General features: G+C 41.8%; 1 protein-coding gene across 1 annotated transcript in view; it reads left to right on the top strand.

Annotated features, from left to right (window-relative positions):
- Nucleotides 1–1,118: 1,118 nt before the first annotated feature.
- LOC118705140 (CD2 associated protein) overlaps nucleotides 1,119–16,133 on the top strand; it is a 104,788-nt gene continuing 89,773 nt past the window's right edge. The window contains exon 1 of the mRNA XM_036413472.2: nucleotides 1,119–1,334. Within this exon, the coding sequence (XP_036269365.1) occupies nucleotides 1,331–1,334 (4 nt within the window). The 5' untranslated portion in view covers nucleotides 1,119–1,330. The remainder of the gene's footprint in view (nucleotides 1,335–16,133) is intronic.

Genomic DNA, 16,133 nt, shown 5'->3' with positions numbered 1-16,133 from the left:
TAATCAGGGGTTGTGCTTGGATTCTGGTCAGGACACAAGCCCCGACTGCATGAGAGCATGCTGGGGGGCATGCAGGAGGCAGCCAATGGGTGTTTCTTTCTCCCTCTCCCTTACTCTCTCTGAAATCAACAAAAATCTTTCATAAACACAAAAACAAACAAAAAAACACACTGGGATTTATACAATAGAAGGTGTAACTGCAACCAATATTTCACTTAAAAAAGAAAAGAAAAGAAACACTATTTGATTACAATAATCTTTTGCCCTTCTTCATGCTGAGGATAGAAAAATAATACCTGGCAATATTTCAAATTATGAATATCCTGTAATCGTACTTATAAAAGACAAAAGGGATTTAAAAATTGTCTTATACGAAGTCCATAATTTATTCCTGTAAAATACAATTTATTTTGTGCTTCAGTTTTTTTTCCCCCATGAAGAAATGCGGCTTCGCAAGGAACTTTGACAGGTAAATTGCGGAGTCCTGGCAGCAGCCGGGCCTCGGTGGGTGGAAAGCCAGGGGGGTCGCTGCCTCGCTGCCTCTTTCCCTTTAGGTCCCCCAGAGCCTCCGCTCTGCAGCCCCGTCTCGCCGCCGCGGAAAGTGGGGCAGCTAGCCTCACTTTGCCGGTCAGCAAACTCTTTGTGTTCATCCGAGGCGCCCAACCAACCAAACAAACCCCCTCCCAGCTGCTCCCAACTCGGGCGCGGAGGGCTAACCACAGTCCCTCCGCCTCCCTCCAACATCCGCCCGCTGCACCTGGATGCGGGCGGCGCGCGGCCTCCGGCCGTGACGTCACCGCACCTGGCACGGGCCCGCGGGCCGGGTGGTGGCGAGCCGACACCCGGCGGGGCGGGAGGGCCGGGGAGTGCGAGGGGATCTCGCGAGATTTGCCTCCTCCCGGGCCCTGCTCCCGGCACCTTCCCGGCCTCGGTCCGCGTCTCCACCTCAGTCCCTGGCGTCGCGCTCGCCCTGTGAACGGCGCACATCGAAGGGGAGGCGCGGGGCGGGCTCCTCGGCTCGGCGCGGGGGAGCCAGCGGCCTAGAGGAGCCGGCCGGTCCCATCCCCCTGCGGGAGCCACGCCGGGTGGGAAAGCCGCTGTGTGGGCGGGCCGGGCGCCAGGAGCCGCCGCCGCCGCCTCCCCCTCGCCGGCCGCGCCGACGGGACTGTCCGGGCAGCGCCGCGGGCAGATGGAGGCACCTCCTCGCCCCGCCTGAGCTCAGGAGGGGCAAGCTCGGGGCGCAGGGCCCGCCTCCGGCCGCCAGAGCGGCGGCGCGAGCAGCTGGAGGAGGAGCGGCGGCGCCGGGCTTCTCCCCGCGGGGGCCCCCAGCATGGGTAAGAAACGGGGCGCTCCCCGCGGCCGCCGGCCCAGCCGGCCCGGCCCATTCGGGAGGGCGGTGTCCGGGCTCGGTCTCCGCGCGGAAGGGACGGGGGGCGGCCACCCCGAGCCCTTCCTCCGCCCCTGCGCCCTGCCAGCCCCCGGCCACCTGGCTCTCCCCGGGGAGAGGGTGGCCGGAGGGCTCGCGGGTGCGCCTGGCGCCCCCCTTCCCGCCTTTTCCCGCTCCGGGGAAGCCGAGGGGGGCACGGGGCGCCCGGCCGCGTCTCCTCGCCCACCGGGACCCCGCTTTATGCTCAGCCCGAGCTGCTCTCTCTCCCCGGCCCTTTCCTCTCCCCCCACCCCACCATGGGGAAGGGTGATCGAAAAACCTGACAAAGTTACACTTCCAACTTCTTTATCTCCGGCGAGGCTTTTAAAGTTTTATTTTTGGCTAGGAAAGGCAATCCCCTCGGTAAAAAAAAACACACAAAAGCAAACAACTCGCAAGGGGATGCCTCCGGGACAGGGAAGCCGGAGTATGGACTCCCTTTCTACCTAAGCGAGTCTGTTGGCATTTAAACATTAAATCCCCGAGGACTGGGTTGGGGTTTGGTAGGGTTTCTTGCGTGGAGCCCTTTGAGAAGCAGTTTCCTGTTTGGGAATTTAGACTTCCTCGCTAGAAGAGGGAAAAGTGCCGGGCCTTATATGTTATTTATACTTTTTTTGTGCTTAAAAAGTTTTGTTGGGAATCTAGGGAGAGCAGTGAGTGGTGCAGCCGGGAGGGTAAGGGAAGGTTGCTGCTCTGCTGATAACGAGGTGTGCCGCGTGGGACTAGGCACGATCTCCCGCAGCCCTTTAAAAATCAAAAGCAATTGGAAAAAGAGCTGCTTAAAAAAAAAAAAAAAAGAAAGAAAGAAAGAAAGAAAGAAAGCAAAGCAAAGTGTGCCACCTTAAAGCATAAGTTTGCGTCGCCATAAGGCAATCTTGACGTTGGTCTTGGACAGTAAATGAAGTGAGCGCTCTATCACTTCTTGCTTGCTGTTAGAGTTGGAAGCTGCTTCCTACGGACACACTATTAACCCAAATGAATAATGTATGAAACGAGCAAGTGATTTAGGAGCAGGATACGTAGAAAAAACTGCTGATGTGGCTCCTCCTTGCCCACACATTGCTCTGTGGGAAATGCTGTAAGCGGAGTGTTGATAGACGCTCACCTTGCTCTTCTGCGTTTTCGAGGCTTGCTGCTTTCACGCGTCCCCCGCCTCCCTCCGACTTGCAGGTGGCTTTTGTACACAGAGTGCTCTTCAGCTCAGAAACAGTAAAACCTTTGGTATTTGGAACTTCCAGGTGAATTCCTTTCGAATTGATCGGTTGAGCTTATTGGGTCGTTGAGGGATTATTCCTTTAAGCACCAAATTATCAAATCACTTTAATTGCTTTGAATGAAAAGCATACTGAAGTCAAAATATGTAATTCTTTTCTGTCTTGAGTGGGAAATGCAGAATGTATTGTAATTAATCTTCCTGATGACTTAGGGTCATAATTTCAGGTCTGTCAGGTACTGTCATGCCTGAGTATCTGTTGATTGTATATGGGAGTGTTAATCAGATTCCTTTGCATTTTGATGTTAAGTACTTTTCTGCTTTGCTGTTGGGTGTGCTTGTCAGGGAGATCAATGCCCCCCTTTCCAACTCTGTTCTCTTAAATTTTCTACAAGTGTGGAGATCATGCTCATATTTGTAGTTCTGTATAAAGGAAAAATAAAGCAGACCCTTAGTGTGCGAGGTCCTCTCTTGAGAAAAGGAAATGAATCAATTCTTGGGTATTGGAGTATCTGTTTTGATTGTCCAGAGGGCTTTTCTTAGTGGCTTTTTCATTGTGTTCTGGTTAGATGAGTTGCCAAATTATCTTGGTAAAGTGTGATTGCTGCATACTTTCACTTTGACTACCCAGAATGTGTTTCTCGAAGGTTGATTTTTTGGGGCATGTGTTGTTAATTTTTGAAAGGTATTTGTCAGACATTTCCATATGAATGTATACTTTCAATTTATTGGTCCTATAGTAATCATATTGAAATTATTAAAATCATTTAAAGGGTGTTTCCTCTTATAATAGAAATCTCATTTGCTTGGTTATCAGTCTTTCTTTTTTTATTCCTCAGCATTGAGGATATTTTTTACATTCTAAAGAGGATGGAAGGAAGAGGGAGGGGTAAAAGAGAAGGGAGGGAGAGAGCGAAACATTGATGTGACAGAGATATGTCCATTGGCTGCCTTCCATATGCACCTCCTACACACCCTGATGGGGGCGGGATTGGACCTGCAACCCTGGTACATGCCCTTGATGGGAAAGAGAAGCCTCAGGTTGATGCTCTAACCATTGAACATGCCTATTAGGGCAGAGGTCTTTATTTCTTATGCTTTCAGATGACAACTTAAAATATTTACATGATATTTTATTTCGTTTGTCACAAAATGAAATTTTTTTTAATTTCTTTGTTTTGAATTTGAAAACATTTAATATAAAAAATTATAAAACATGAATTGCTTTTGGTTCTTTCCATATTACCAATCAAAAATATGTACAAGCTCTAGCATGTGTGGCTCAGCTGGTTGAGCATCACCACCAAGATGCCTGCGTCCAGGAAGCAGCCCGCCGATGTTTTTCTCATGGAATTCTCTCTTTTTCCCTTCATCTCTAAAATTAACAAAAACATATTTTTAAAAATAAAACAATGCCAGTGTTCTCAAAATTAAATAATACAGCATGTGTTGTTGTTTTTTAAAAAATACCTTCAAATTTTTATTGCTACATAATCCAAATTTGTTTTGTTTTTTCTCCCCTCCTTAATCATGGAACATCCTCCCCTATTAATTGTATTTTAAGTGTGATAACTGTTTAATTTTCTAATGTGTATGAAGAAATGGTGTTTTGCCAAGGGCCTGATGGTAGGCAAGGAAAGAGCTGTAATGATTGTTGATTTGGATGAAAATAGGACAGAACTGCAAATCGCTTTCTAAGTAAACTGGTAAAGCAAGTTGTGAGAGATCTGAACGTTTCAGTTTGTGTTCTGAAAAGAAAGGGTGAATAAAACCTTATATATGATTGAAAGTTAGGTAAATTGGGTAATCATGATGATTGAGCTATGACTTGCTTAGTTGTAGAATTTGATATCCACTACTACTAGGCAGATTGACCTCAAATAGAACTTATGTCTTTTTAGATGGGGGAGAAAACTGGTCTGGGAAGTCTGGACGGAGGTTTGTCCATATATATCTACAGTCAGCTTGTCAGCATGAGGGATATGTCAAGCAAAAGGTAGGGTGTAGACAGGTGTGGGAGTGGGATGGTTGTTGGTAGCAGGCACTAAGTAGTAGTTCTGATTGGTATCTTGGGGGAAAGGGAAGGATGTGGGTTTTAGTAGTATGTAGATCTTGAAGACCTAGCCACAGGGAAGCGAAACCAGAGTGTCCAGGTTTTTTGTGAGAGATAGAAGGTAGATATTTGTTTCCAGGATGAGCTTGGCTATTGGAATTATTTAAGATAGAGGCCCTGTGCACGAATTCTTTCACCAGTGGGGTCCCTCGGCTTGGCCTGCAGAATTAAGCTGAAACTGGCTCTCTGACATTCCCCGAGAGGTCCGGATTGTGAGAAGGCACAGGCCAGGCCGAGGGACCCCACTGGTGCACGATCAGGGCCAGGGAGGGACAAAGAAGTTGGCCAAAAAGGGAGGGACCACAGGAGGGCTCCAAGGCCTGTCTGGCATATCTTGCTAAGTCCCAATCAGCCAGATCCCAGCAGCAAGCTAACCTACTGGTTGAAGCATCTGCCCCCTGGTGGTCAGTGCATGTCGTAGCGAGCGGTTGAGTGGCCTTAGCATATCAATAGCATATTATGCTTTGATTGGTTGAACTGACAACCGGACACTTAGCATATTAAGCTTTTTTTTTTTTTTAATATACATTTTATTGATTTTTCACAGAGAGGAAGAGAGAGGGATAGAGAGTTAGAAACATTGATGAGAGAGAATCATCGATCAGCTGCCTCTTGCACACCCCCTACTGGGGATGTGCCCGCAACCAAGGTACATGCCCTTGACTGGAATCGAACCTGGGACCTTTCAATCCGCAGGCCGATGCTCTATCCACTGAGTCAAACCTGTCCCGGCTAGGCTTTTATTATATAGGATGAGCCAAGCAGTAAAACTGACATGATTTGGATCCCTGTATTTTTTTGTCTTGGTACCAAATTAGTTGTCTATATTAGTACTCTGTTTTCCCGAAGATAAGACAGTGTCTTATATTAATTTTTGCTCCCAAAGATGCGCTAGGTCTTATTTTCAGGGCATGTCTTATTTTTCCATGAAGAAGAATACGGTACACATTGCAACCAAGGTACATGCCCTTGACCCGAATCGAACCTAGGACCTTTCAGGTTCGATTCAGGTCACTCTATCCACTGAACCCAACTGGTTTTGGCTAGTTGTTTGTATATAAGGAGCTATTACTCTAAGAAGAAACTCTCTTTTTAAAAAAAGTAATTATTCTAAATTTACATATAGCCTAAGATGTTGATCTAGTGTCAGCTATGGCAATGTTATGGATTTATTCTTTTCTAAAACCTACTTGTGCTATGTCAGTCCTTCACAATGCCTCCAAGTAGATTTGCATCTCATAATCTTTCAGATTTTTTATACTTGCCATCATGATCACATTCTATTTCTCAACTTATTTATAAGACAGATGACTGAGATGGGACCCTAAATTCCAGTGTCTATTTTAGAGCCACTTAGTTCAGGTTCTTTTTTGATGGTTCAGTGTTCAGGTAATTGCAAGGGAGTGACTTTATGGCATCTAACTAACCACTAGGAGTTTCTAGTAGAAAAATACTTTAAACATAGTAACATAACAAACAGTTACCACCAACACTAAGAGAAAGTTTCTATCACATCATTAAGGAAAGGAGCATTCAATGAGAGATTAATGAAGAAGAATTTGTGTTATTATGAACAATGTAATTAATGCCATGCTAGACATTAAGGGACTTAGGACAAATTTAAATTTTTGGTGCATCAAATGATTTACAGAAGTATTGGGGGGTTGGGTATATTATTAGAATCATCTAGATTTAAAAAAAAAAAAAATTTCCACAACCCCTGAAAACTGGTATAAATGCTTTTGCCTCTTTTTTCCTCCATTTGTTGATGAGTGTCATGAATGTACGGGGATAGTTTACAGTGTTGAACTGATGTCTTTAAGATTCTTATACTTAACTATTCAAACTGTCTTAACTTTCTTAGTATCTATCAGTACCCCAGAACTGAAGCCAAAAATTTACCCAACATCTAGACTGAATTTATTAACTATAACAGTGTCATTCATAGAGTATTTATTTATCATGATCATTATAATCAAGTGCCAAATTATTTGTTTTGGATCATAAGTTTAGAAGTTTATATATTTGTGAAATTAATGTATAATTTTTCTGTATTTTGTAACTTAGTTTATTGAGAAATGTGTTTTACTGATATCAAAGTTTTTGCATTCGATTTCCATTAAAATTTCTGCTCTGCTGCAGTGGGTTGTGCTCTGATGAGTATTTTATCTTGCTATATTGGAGTGTGTATGTGTGTTTGTGCAGTTGTACATGCTATTTAAGATGAAGATTCCATTTTACTTACTAAATTAGAACATTCTTATAAGCACACATTCTGAAGCAATTTAAGAAAATTATTTTAAATAATGAAACAGGTCTGTTGAGAGTTCAGAATTTTCAGAATGAATGTCAAATGGAAATGTAAAACCTTTGCCATGAAAATTTCCTAAATTTCTATTCTAGTATATAATTCTATATAATAACAGCCTAATATGCTAAATGTCCGACAATCCATTTGACCAGTTGCTATGATGGGCACTGACCACCAAGGAGCAGATGATTTGACCAATAGGTTAGCTTGCTGCTGGGGTCCGGCCAATCGGGACTGGGCAAAACAGGCTGGACGTGCCCTGGAGCCCTCCCGCAGTCCCTTCCCTGCCCCAATTGTGCACCGGTGTGGTCCCTTGGCCTGGCCTGTGCCCTCCTGCAATCTGGACCCCTCAGAGGATGTCAGAGAGCCAGTTCCGGCCTGATCCCCACAGGCCAGGTAGGGGGATTCCACTGGTGCGTGAATCTGGGCACTAGGTGCATTGAGCCTCTAGTTATTCCATAAAATTCAGTTGAACTTATTTATTTTTTAATTTAACTTTTAAAATTTTAAAAATATTCACAAAATAATCCCTCCAACTTTACTGAGGTGATTGACCATGTCCACAATGAAATCCTGGAATTTGGCTGCTAACCCAGCCCCAGCCTCAGCTTTCTTGTTAGCACCAGCAGGCACAGCACTCCTTTTGTAGTCTGTAGATGTCTCTGTTGGCTTCCTCTCCTGTGACTCTTGCAGGTTGCATGCCCTACAGACCTTTGAGTTTTGGCCTGTCAGTCTCAGGCCAGCTATAGGCAAAGTGGCAGGCAAAATCTCAGGGGGCAGGTGGAGATAACTAGGGAAATACTGGATGCCCTCATTGCTAAGGTAGCAGTAATAATGTCACCAGGCAAACATTGTGATTTGAGAGACTGCATGACCTTCATGACATGAAGATAAGGCACATTCTTGTCTGCAAGCTGGGAGTATTTAAGCATGTGAATATCATTCTTCGCCACCATCATTTCATCCTTAAAAAGGAGTTCATAGTCCTAGCTGGTTTGGGTCAGTGGATAGAGTGTTGGCCTGTGCAATGAAGGTTCCTGAGTTTGATTCCTGTCAAGGGCACGTACCTCAGTTGCAGGCTTCTCCCCAGCCCAGCCCTGGTTGGAGCGTGTACAGGAGGCAACCAATTGATATGTTTCTCTCACATCGATATTTCTCTCTTTCTTCCCCTCTTCCACTTTCCCTAAAAATCAATGGAAAAAATATCCTCAGGTGATGGTTAAAAAATAAAATAAAATAAAAAAATATATATTTTTTTAAAAAGGAGTTCATAAATGGCAATTTGTTTTTTTTTCTGTTTTTTTTTTAATTGATTTTTCACAGAGAGGAAGAGAGAGGGATAGAGAGTTAGAAACATCGATGAGAGAATCATCGATCAGCTGCCTCTTGCACACCCCGACTGGGGATGTGCCCGCAACCAAGGTACATGCCCTTGCCCGGAATCGAACCCGGGACCTTTCAGTCCGCAGTCTGAGGCTCTATCCACTGAGCCAAACCGGTCCTGGCTATTTTGTTTTGTTTTGTTTTGTTTTTTTGGCATTAATTTTGCAGTGACTGTAGCGTTTGGGGCCAGAGCTGGAAAGAAAGGGACCAAAACCCAACTGAATTGATAATTTGGAAGCCCATAGTTTAAAGCCAAAATAAAAACTTTTTAAAAAAAATATGTATATATATTTTTATTGATTTCAGAGGAAGGGAGAGGGAGAGAAACATAGGAACATTAGTGATGAGAAAGAATCATTGATCAGCTGCTTCCTGCACACTCCATACTGGGGATTGAGTCCTGCAACCTGGGCATGTACCCTGACCAGAAATTGTGAATCCGTGACCTCCTGGTCTATATGTCAATGCTCAACCACTGAGCCATGCTAGCTAGGCTAAAAAAGAAACTCCTGTTATTCTCTTCATTTCATATGTAATGACCTTACTTGCCCTGAACTCATTGATGCCAGAAACTACATCACTTGTTTTATTCTATTTAAAATATTTAACACTCTTAAAAAATAATAGAAAATTGGGAGCCTATTATGTGTTCACTAAGTCAATATTATTTTCACTAGGTTCAATAGTACTTTAATTTAGAATAATTGGGGAGAGGGGTTCAATTTAATGAATAATACAAAATTTAAATATATAGAAATATGCCCATCTAAACCAGATTAACAGAATGCTGCATAACTGGAGCTCCTGTTTCAAGTTAGTACGTAGACGAGGTCTGTCATTTTAAAAAGAAACTCTTTAATCCTTTCTGTCTGACTCATTGTGGCTCTTAAGTCTATTTGGTAGAAAGTCAATGATCTGGGACAGTGGTAGGTAAACTGCGGCTCGCAAGCCACATGCGGCTGTTTGGCCCCTTGAGTGTTGCTCTTCCACAAAATACCACAGCCTGGGTGAGTCTATTTTGAAGAACTGGCGTTAGAAGTTTACGTTTAAAAAATTTGGCTCTCATAAGAAATTTCAGTCGTTGTACTGTTGATATTTGGCTCTGTTGACTAATGAGTTTGCCGACCACCGATCTGGGATATTAAGTATCTTGTCAGGTGGATCTGCCTACTCCATGTATGTTACATTAATGTTATATACTTCTAGTAAATAAAGTAAAAATTACTGATTTTGCAGATGAGACATTTCTGTATGACTATTTTATCATGTTAAACAAATTTAGGCATTAAGAATTAATTTGCTTAAAAATGTTTGTTTAATAACTTAAATAGTATTGGTTGAACTGTAAAATTATATTATCTTCAGTGGGTGCTGCAAAGCAAGTGTACATATTCTTTGAAGTATTCTAAATTGATAAATTACATACCCATAAGTTTGCTAGTAGCTATGTTAAAGAAGGAATAGGTGAAATTAGTACATTATTTCAAAATATATGTAACATGTTATTGAGATAGTTTACTTTCCCCCCCGATTTTGAAATCTGGTGTGTATTTTAAAGAACATCTTGGTTTGGACTATTCACAATTCAGGTGCTCAGTAAACACCTGTGCTGGTGGTTAGCAGCTGAACAGTGCAGTTTTAGTTTTAGAGTATAAATTTTATAAGTTTGTTGTGAATCTAAGGAGCATTTATGAAAATATTTTTAAAGTATTATACAATTATATATTATAAGGAATTGTACTATTTTAGGGTTTGTTGATAAGTCATTTTTGTCCTTATTTGATTAATCCTGAATTAAATACTTAATGATAATTTATTATAATTAAACTAGAGGCCTGGTGCACGAAATTCGTGCATGAGGTAAAGGGTATCCCTCAGCCTAGCCTGCACCCTCTCCAATCTGGGACCCTTCTAGGGATGTCCGGCTGCCTGTTTAGGCCCGATCCTACCAAGATGATCCTACTGCCTAAACTAGCAGTCGGACATCCCTTTCACAATCCAGGACTGCTGGTTCCCAACTGCTCGCTTGCCTGCCTTCCTGGTTGCTCCTAACCACTTCTGCCTGCCAGCCTGATCACCCCCTAACTACTCCCATGACAGCCTGATTGATGCCTAACTGCTCCCCTGTCAGCCTATTTGCCCCTAACTGCCCTTCCCTGCAGGCCCAGTCACCCCCAACTTCCCTCCTCTGCCGGCCTGGTCACCCCTAACTGCCTTCCCCTGCAGGCTTAATTGCCCCCAACTGCCCCTCCCTTGCAGGCCTGGTCCCTCCCAACTGCCCTCCCCTGCTGGCCATCTTGTGGTGGCCATCTTGTGTCCACATAGGGGCAGCCATCTTGTGTGTTGGAGAGATGGTCAATCTGCATATTACTTCTATTAGTTAGGATAGAGGCCTAGTACATGGGTGGGGGTCAGCTGGTTTGTCCTGAAGGGTGTCCCGGATCAGGGTGGGGGTTCCCTTGGGATGTGGGGTGGCCTGTGGTGATTTGCAGGCCGGCCACACCCCCTGGCGACCCAAGCAGAGGCCCTGGTATCAGGGATTTATGTATCTTCTACAATAGAAACTTTGTAGCCTGGAGTGGAGCCAAGCCTCCTGCTTTCTCTGTGCAGCCATTTCTTTTTCTTTTTTTTTCTTTTTTTAATTTTCTTTTTTTTAAAATATATTTTATTGATTTCGTACAGAGAGGAAGGGAGAGAGAGATAGAGAGTTAGAAACATCGATGAGAGAGAGTCATCAATCAGCTGCCTCTTGCACACCCCCTACTGGGGATATGCCTGCAACCAAGGTACATGCCCTTGACCGGAATCGAACCCGGGACCCTTCAGTCCCCAAGCCGACGCTCTATCCATTGAGCCAAACCGGTCCCGGCTCTGTGCAGCCATTTCTATTGGAATTTGTTTACCTTCTATAATTAAAGCTTTGTAGCCTTCAGTGGAGGCTTAGGCTCGCAAGGGCAGGCGGAAAGCTTGACTTCTTCTCTTGCTGGGGAAACCCAAGTCTCCCTCCTGCTCTCTGTGGCTGTAACCATCTTGGTTGAGTTTATTTGCATGCTCACTCTGATTGGTGGGCATGGCTTGTGGGTGTAGCGGAGGTATAGTCAATTTGCATATTACTTTTTATTATATAGGATAGCAAGTATATTTTTAATGGGAAAAAAAGGTTCAACTTAGTGTATTATATATAATGTGCCTGGAGTTTCATTCTGTTTTTTTGTTTGTTTGTTTGTTTGTTTTAAATACATTTTATTGATTTTTTTTTACAGAGAGAAAGGGAGAGAGATAGAGAGCTAGAAACGTCGATGAGAGAGAAACATCGACCAGCTGCCTCTTACACACACCCTACCGGGGATGTGCCCGCAACCAAGGTACATGCCCTTGACCGGAATCGAACCTGGGACCTTTCGGTCTGCAGACTGATGCTCTACCGCTGAGCCAGACCGGTTTCGGCTCATTCTGTTTTCTAAATAAAATGTGGTTTTGGGCACTTGGCCTACTTGGGTAAGAGAATTTGAGGCCTTTGGCATTTGGATTGTTACTTGAAAGTATAATTTAGCCTTAAAAATAAGAGAGCTGTTCTTTCAGTTTAGATTGCGTATCTTTAGAAATAAATAAGATTAAGAGTCACATTTTACAAATAAATGAATGCTGTTGATCAAAAGCTCAAAAGGAGAACACAAATAATTATTGGAATATGTTAGTCCTCAGAAATGATATGGAGAAAACATGTCAGAAGCCTATCAATTATAAACATAAAATTTTGGTCCAGCCAGCATGGCTCCGTGGTTGAGTGTTGATCTATGACCCAGCAGGTCACTGTTTGATTTCGGTCAGGCTAAATGCCCAGGTTGCAGCCTCAATCCCCATTGTGGGGTGTGTAGGAGGCAGCAGATCCATGGTTCTCTCTCTTCATTGGTGTTTCTCTCTTTCCCTTTCCTTACCTCTCTAAAATCAATAAAAATATATTTAAGAATTTTTGAATAGATTTTTCTGATGGAATTGTTAAAGCTAAAGGGTTTGTATCTTTTTTTAGCTTTCCAGTGAGCTCTATGACATGAAAAAATTCTGAAGGACTTTTAATAGCTATTACGTGATTTCTTCTCCACAAACACTTCTACTTTTTATTTATTTATTTTTATTTTTATTTTTTTACACTTCTACTTTTTAATCAGTCATAGCCCATATTGGTTTTTCTCCAGAAAAATAGTTAGAATTTTATCTTCTTAGTAAATACTTTGGTTTGAATTTGGTAAATGTTTATTTAAGTCTTTAGCAAAGACAAAAGCACTTAAAAGGTGGGCAAGATTCTTGAAGAACTTCTATTAATACTTCTTTCATGGAAGGTCTGCTGGCAATGAGTTTTTGTTTGAGAAAAATATTTATTTCTCTTTCACTTTTGAAGGCTAATTTTACTGGAAATAGCTAAATTTGTAGTTATTTTTCTTTCAGTGCTTTAAATAGTTTACTTCACTCCCTTCTTGCCTGAGTGTCTGAAGAGAAAGAAGCTGATGGAATTTTTATCCTTGTTCCTCTATAGGCTTTTATCTTGCGGTTTCTTTTAAGATTTTCTTTGTCTTGGGTTTTCTGTAGTTTGAATATGGTATACATAGGTGTAGACTTTCCTACATTTATCCTATCTATTTTGTGTTCTCTGAGCTTCCTGGATATGTAGCTTGGTGTATGTTATTAATTTTGGAAAATTTCCTGTTATTCCAATTACAGATATGTTATATCTTTTGAAATTGCAGTTCTTGGATGTTCTGTTATGTTTTAGTTTTAGTTTTTTTGCTATTGTAGTTGTTTGCTTTTTTAATTTTTTTTCTCTCTGCATTTTTTGGGGAAATTTCTATTGACCTATCTTCAAGCTTACTGGTTCTGTACATGGTAGTGTCTAGTCTGCTGTTGAACCTACCAATGGCATCCTTTATTTCTGTTACAGAGATTTTTGTTTCTTGTATTTCCTCGTGATTATTCATCTGCTTACCTTACTAACTGTGCTTGCATATTGTTTTTTTTTTTTTTTCATTATCACTAGTAACATATTAACATAGTTGTATTATATTCCCTGTCTGGCCTTGGCTGGTGTGGCTCAGTTGGTTGAGTGTCATCCCATCCACCAAAAGGCTGCTGTTTGAATTTCTGGTCAGAACACATTCCCAAGTTTTGGGTTTGATCCCTAGTAGGGGGTATGCAGGAGGCAGCCAATCGATGTTTCTCTCATTGATTTTTCTCTCTCCCTTTCCCTTCCTCTCTCTAAAATCAACAAAAACATATTTAAAAAAATAATAAATCACCTGTCTGATTCCAAAAATTATTTGAGTCCAGCTCTGAGGCATTTGTGTCTTTTCTTGCCTCTTAAAAGCATGATGTGGCACGACCAGTATGACTCAGTGGTTGAGTGTCTACCTCTGAACCAGGAATTCGCAGTTCAATCCCCGTCAGGTCCCATGCCCAGGTTATGGATTCGATCCCCAGTATGGGGCATGCAAGAGACAGCCAAACAATGATTGTCTCTAATCATTGATGTTTCTCTCTCTCCCTCTCCCTTCCTTTGAATTCAATAAAAATAAATAAAAAGCATGATGTATAATTTTCTGTTGACAGTTGGACATGATGTATTAGACAGTAATTGCTGAAGTAAGTAGGTCTTTAGTGTAAGGTTTTATATTAATTTAGTTAGGGATTATACTTTAATATTTGCTTTAGCTATAGGTGCCAGAGGCTTCAGATTCCTTTAGTGTCCTTGTTATTGTTTCTCTTGCTGTATTTGAGTTTCCCTAAGAACTCTTTCTAGATAGTATCTGCATTGTGCAGCTATTTCAGCATTAATTAACTCATACTGGAACTCCATTGGTATGGTGGTAAGGTCTAGGAGAGAGGAAGCATCCTATAATCTTAGAATTAAATCTCAAACTTACTGGATCTCTGTTCTGGGACTGTGACCATTACAAGCCTTTCTTAGTTGTTGTTCCCTTCTACCCCAACACAGAAGAGAAGGGACTGGAATCTGAGAAATGCCCATTCCACAGGTGGGAAAGTCTCTGATAAGGTCTTTTCCTTGGAGAATAGGTCTTTGTTTTGGAGAATGCTTTGGTTCTTGGTTATTTCACATGATTACTTTTTCCTTCCCCTTTGCCTACAAAGACATATCTATGGGCTCTTCAGGGTGAGAAAAGGATGGGGTTCCTGGAAGTAAAGCCCACAAAAGTGTGGGGTTCTCCTAAGACTACAATCCCCAGGAGTTTCCCACTCTCATGATATTCCACACTCAGCCTCCAGGAATTCATTGTGACTTTTTTTTTTTTTTTTTTTTTTTTTTGTCCCTCAAATAGTAATGGTTAAGTTCTAATTCTTGGTAAGTATGAATGCGACATTATTAGAAAATAGAATCTTTAAAGATGTAACTAAGGATCTGAACATGATGTCATCCTAGGTTTAGGATTGGCGGTTAATCCAAAGACTGATGCCCTTATTAAGAGGAGAGGGAGATCCCAGACAGAGATATATTAGGGAAAGGCCATATGCAGCTGGAGGCAGAGGTTGGAATTAGGCAAACCAAGGAATTCCAGAGATTGCATGCAGCTCCCAGAAGCCAAGATAGAGGTATGGAGCCGTTCTCCCATAGAGTCTTAAGAAAGTTCCAGCCCTGCTGGATACCCTGATTTTGTGCTCTGGCTTCCAGAGCAGTAACTGAGAGAACAGTGTTGTATTTTAAGTTGCCTAGTTTGTGTCAGTTTGTTACAACAGCTTTGGGAGACTTGGTAACAGTGTTTCTCCCAGTTTATGGCTCTAATGGTTTCTACTGAATGTGATCTAGTAGATGATGGCTGTGATTCTCTGAATATGTCTATCCTTCTATATCTTGAAGTGGTGGTTTGCTCTGTGTCCTCATTTCTCTGATGGGTTCCAAGAAAGTCATTGATTTTCAGTTTGTTTAGCTTTTTGCCTTGTAAGGATAAGGATGAGAGTGACACCTTCCAAGCTTTTTACATATTGGAGCTAAAATAAGTCACGTATTTTAAAAAATATATTTATTGACTTAGGAAGGGAGAGAGAGAAAGAGACATCGATATGAGAAACATTTATCAGTTGCCTTCTGTATGCACCCCTACTGGGAATTGACTTGCAACGTTTTGGTGTACAGGATGATGTTCCAACCAACTGAGCCTCATTGGCCTGGGCCATCTTATAATACCTTTTCTCTGGACTTTTGTACTGCTGCTGTTATTTTAATCTTTTTATATTTTAATTTTCTTTCTATTATTATGTTATACGTTATAACATAATACTTTCAGTTGTACATGATTTGATATTTGTATATATTGCAAAATAACCACCACAGTAAGTCTAGGGTATTTGTTAACCTATATACTTAGTTACAAAATTTTTTCTTGTAATGAGAATTTTTAAGTTTTACTCTCTTAGCATCTTTTAAATATGCAGTACAGTATTACTAACTTTAGTCACCGCGTTGTATATTATTTAATTATTTTATAGTTGGAAATTTGTACCTTTTGAACACCTTCACCCATTCCCTCTTCCCCCAGCTACCATCAATCTGTTCTCCCTCTATGAGCTATTGTTTAAAAGTTATTTTTTGTTTATTTTTTTAAGATTTCACATGTGAGATCTTATGATATTTGGGTATTTGTCTTTCTCTGTCTGATTTATCTCACTTAGCATAATGCCC

Source organism: Pipistrellus kuhlii, unplaced genomic scaffold, assembly GCF_014108245.1.
Source record: "Pipistrellus kuhlii isolate mPipKuh1 unplaced genomic scaffold, mPipKuh1.p scaffold_m20_p_5, whole genome shotgun sequence".
NCBI classification, from domain to species: Eukaryota; Metazoa; Chordata; class Mammalia; order Chiroptera; family Vespertilionidae; genus Pipistrellus; species Pipistrellus kuhlii.
This window is presented reverse-complemented; position numbering and strand designations above follow the sequence as displayed.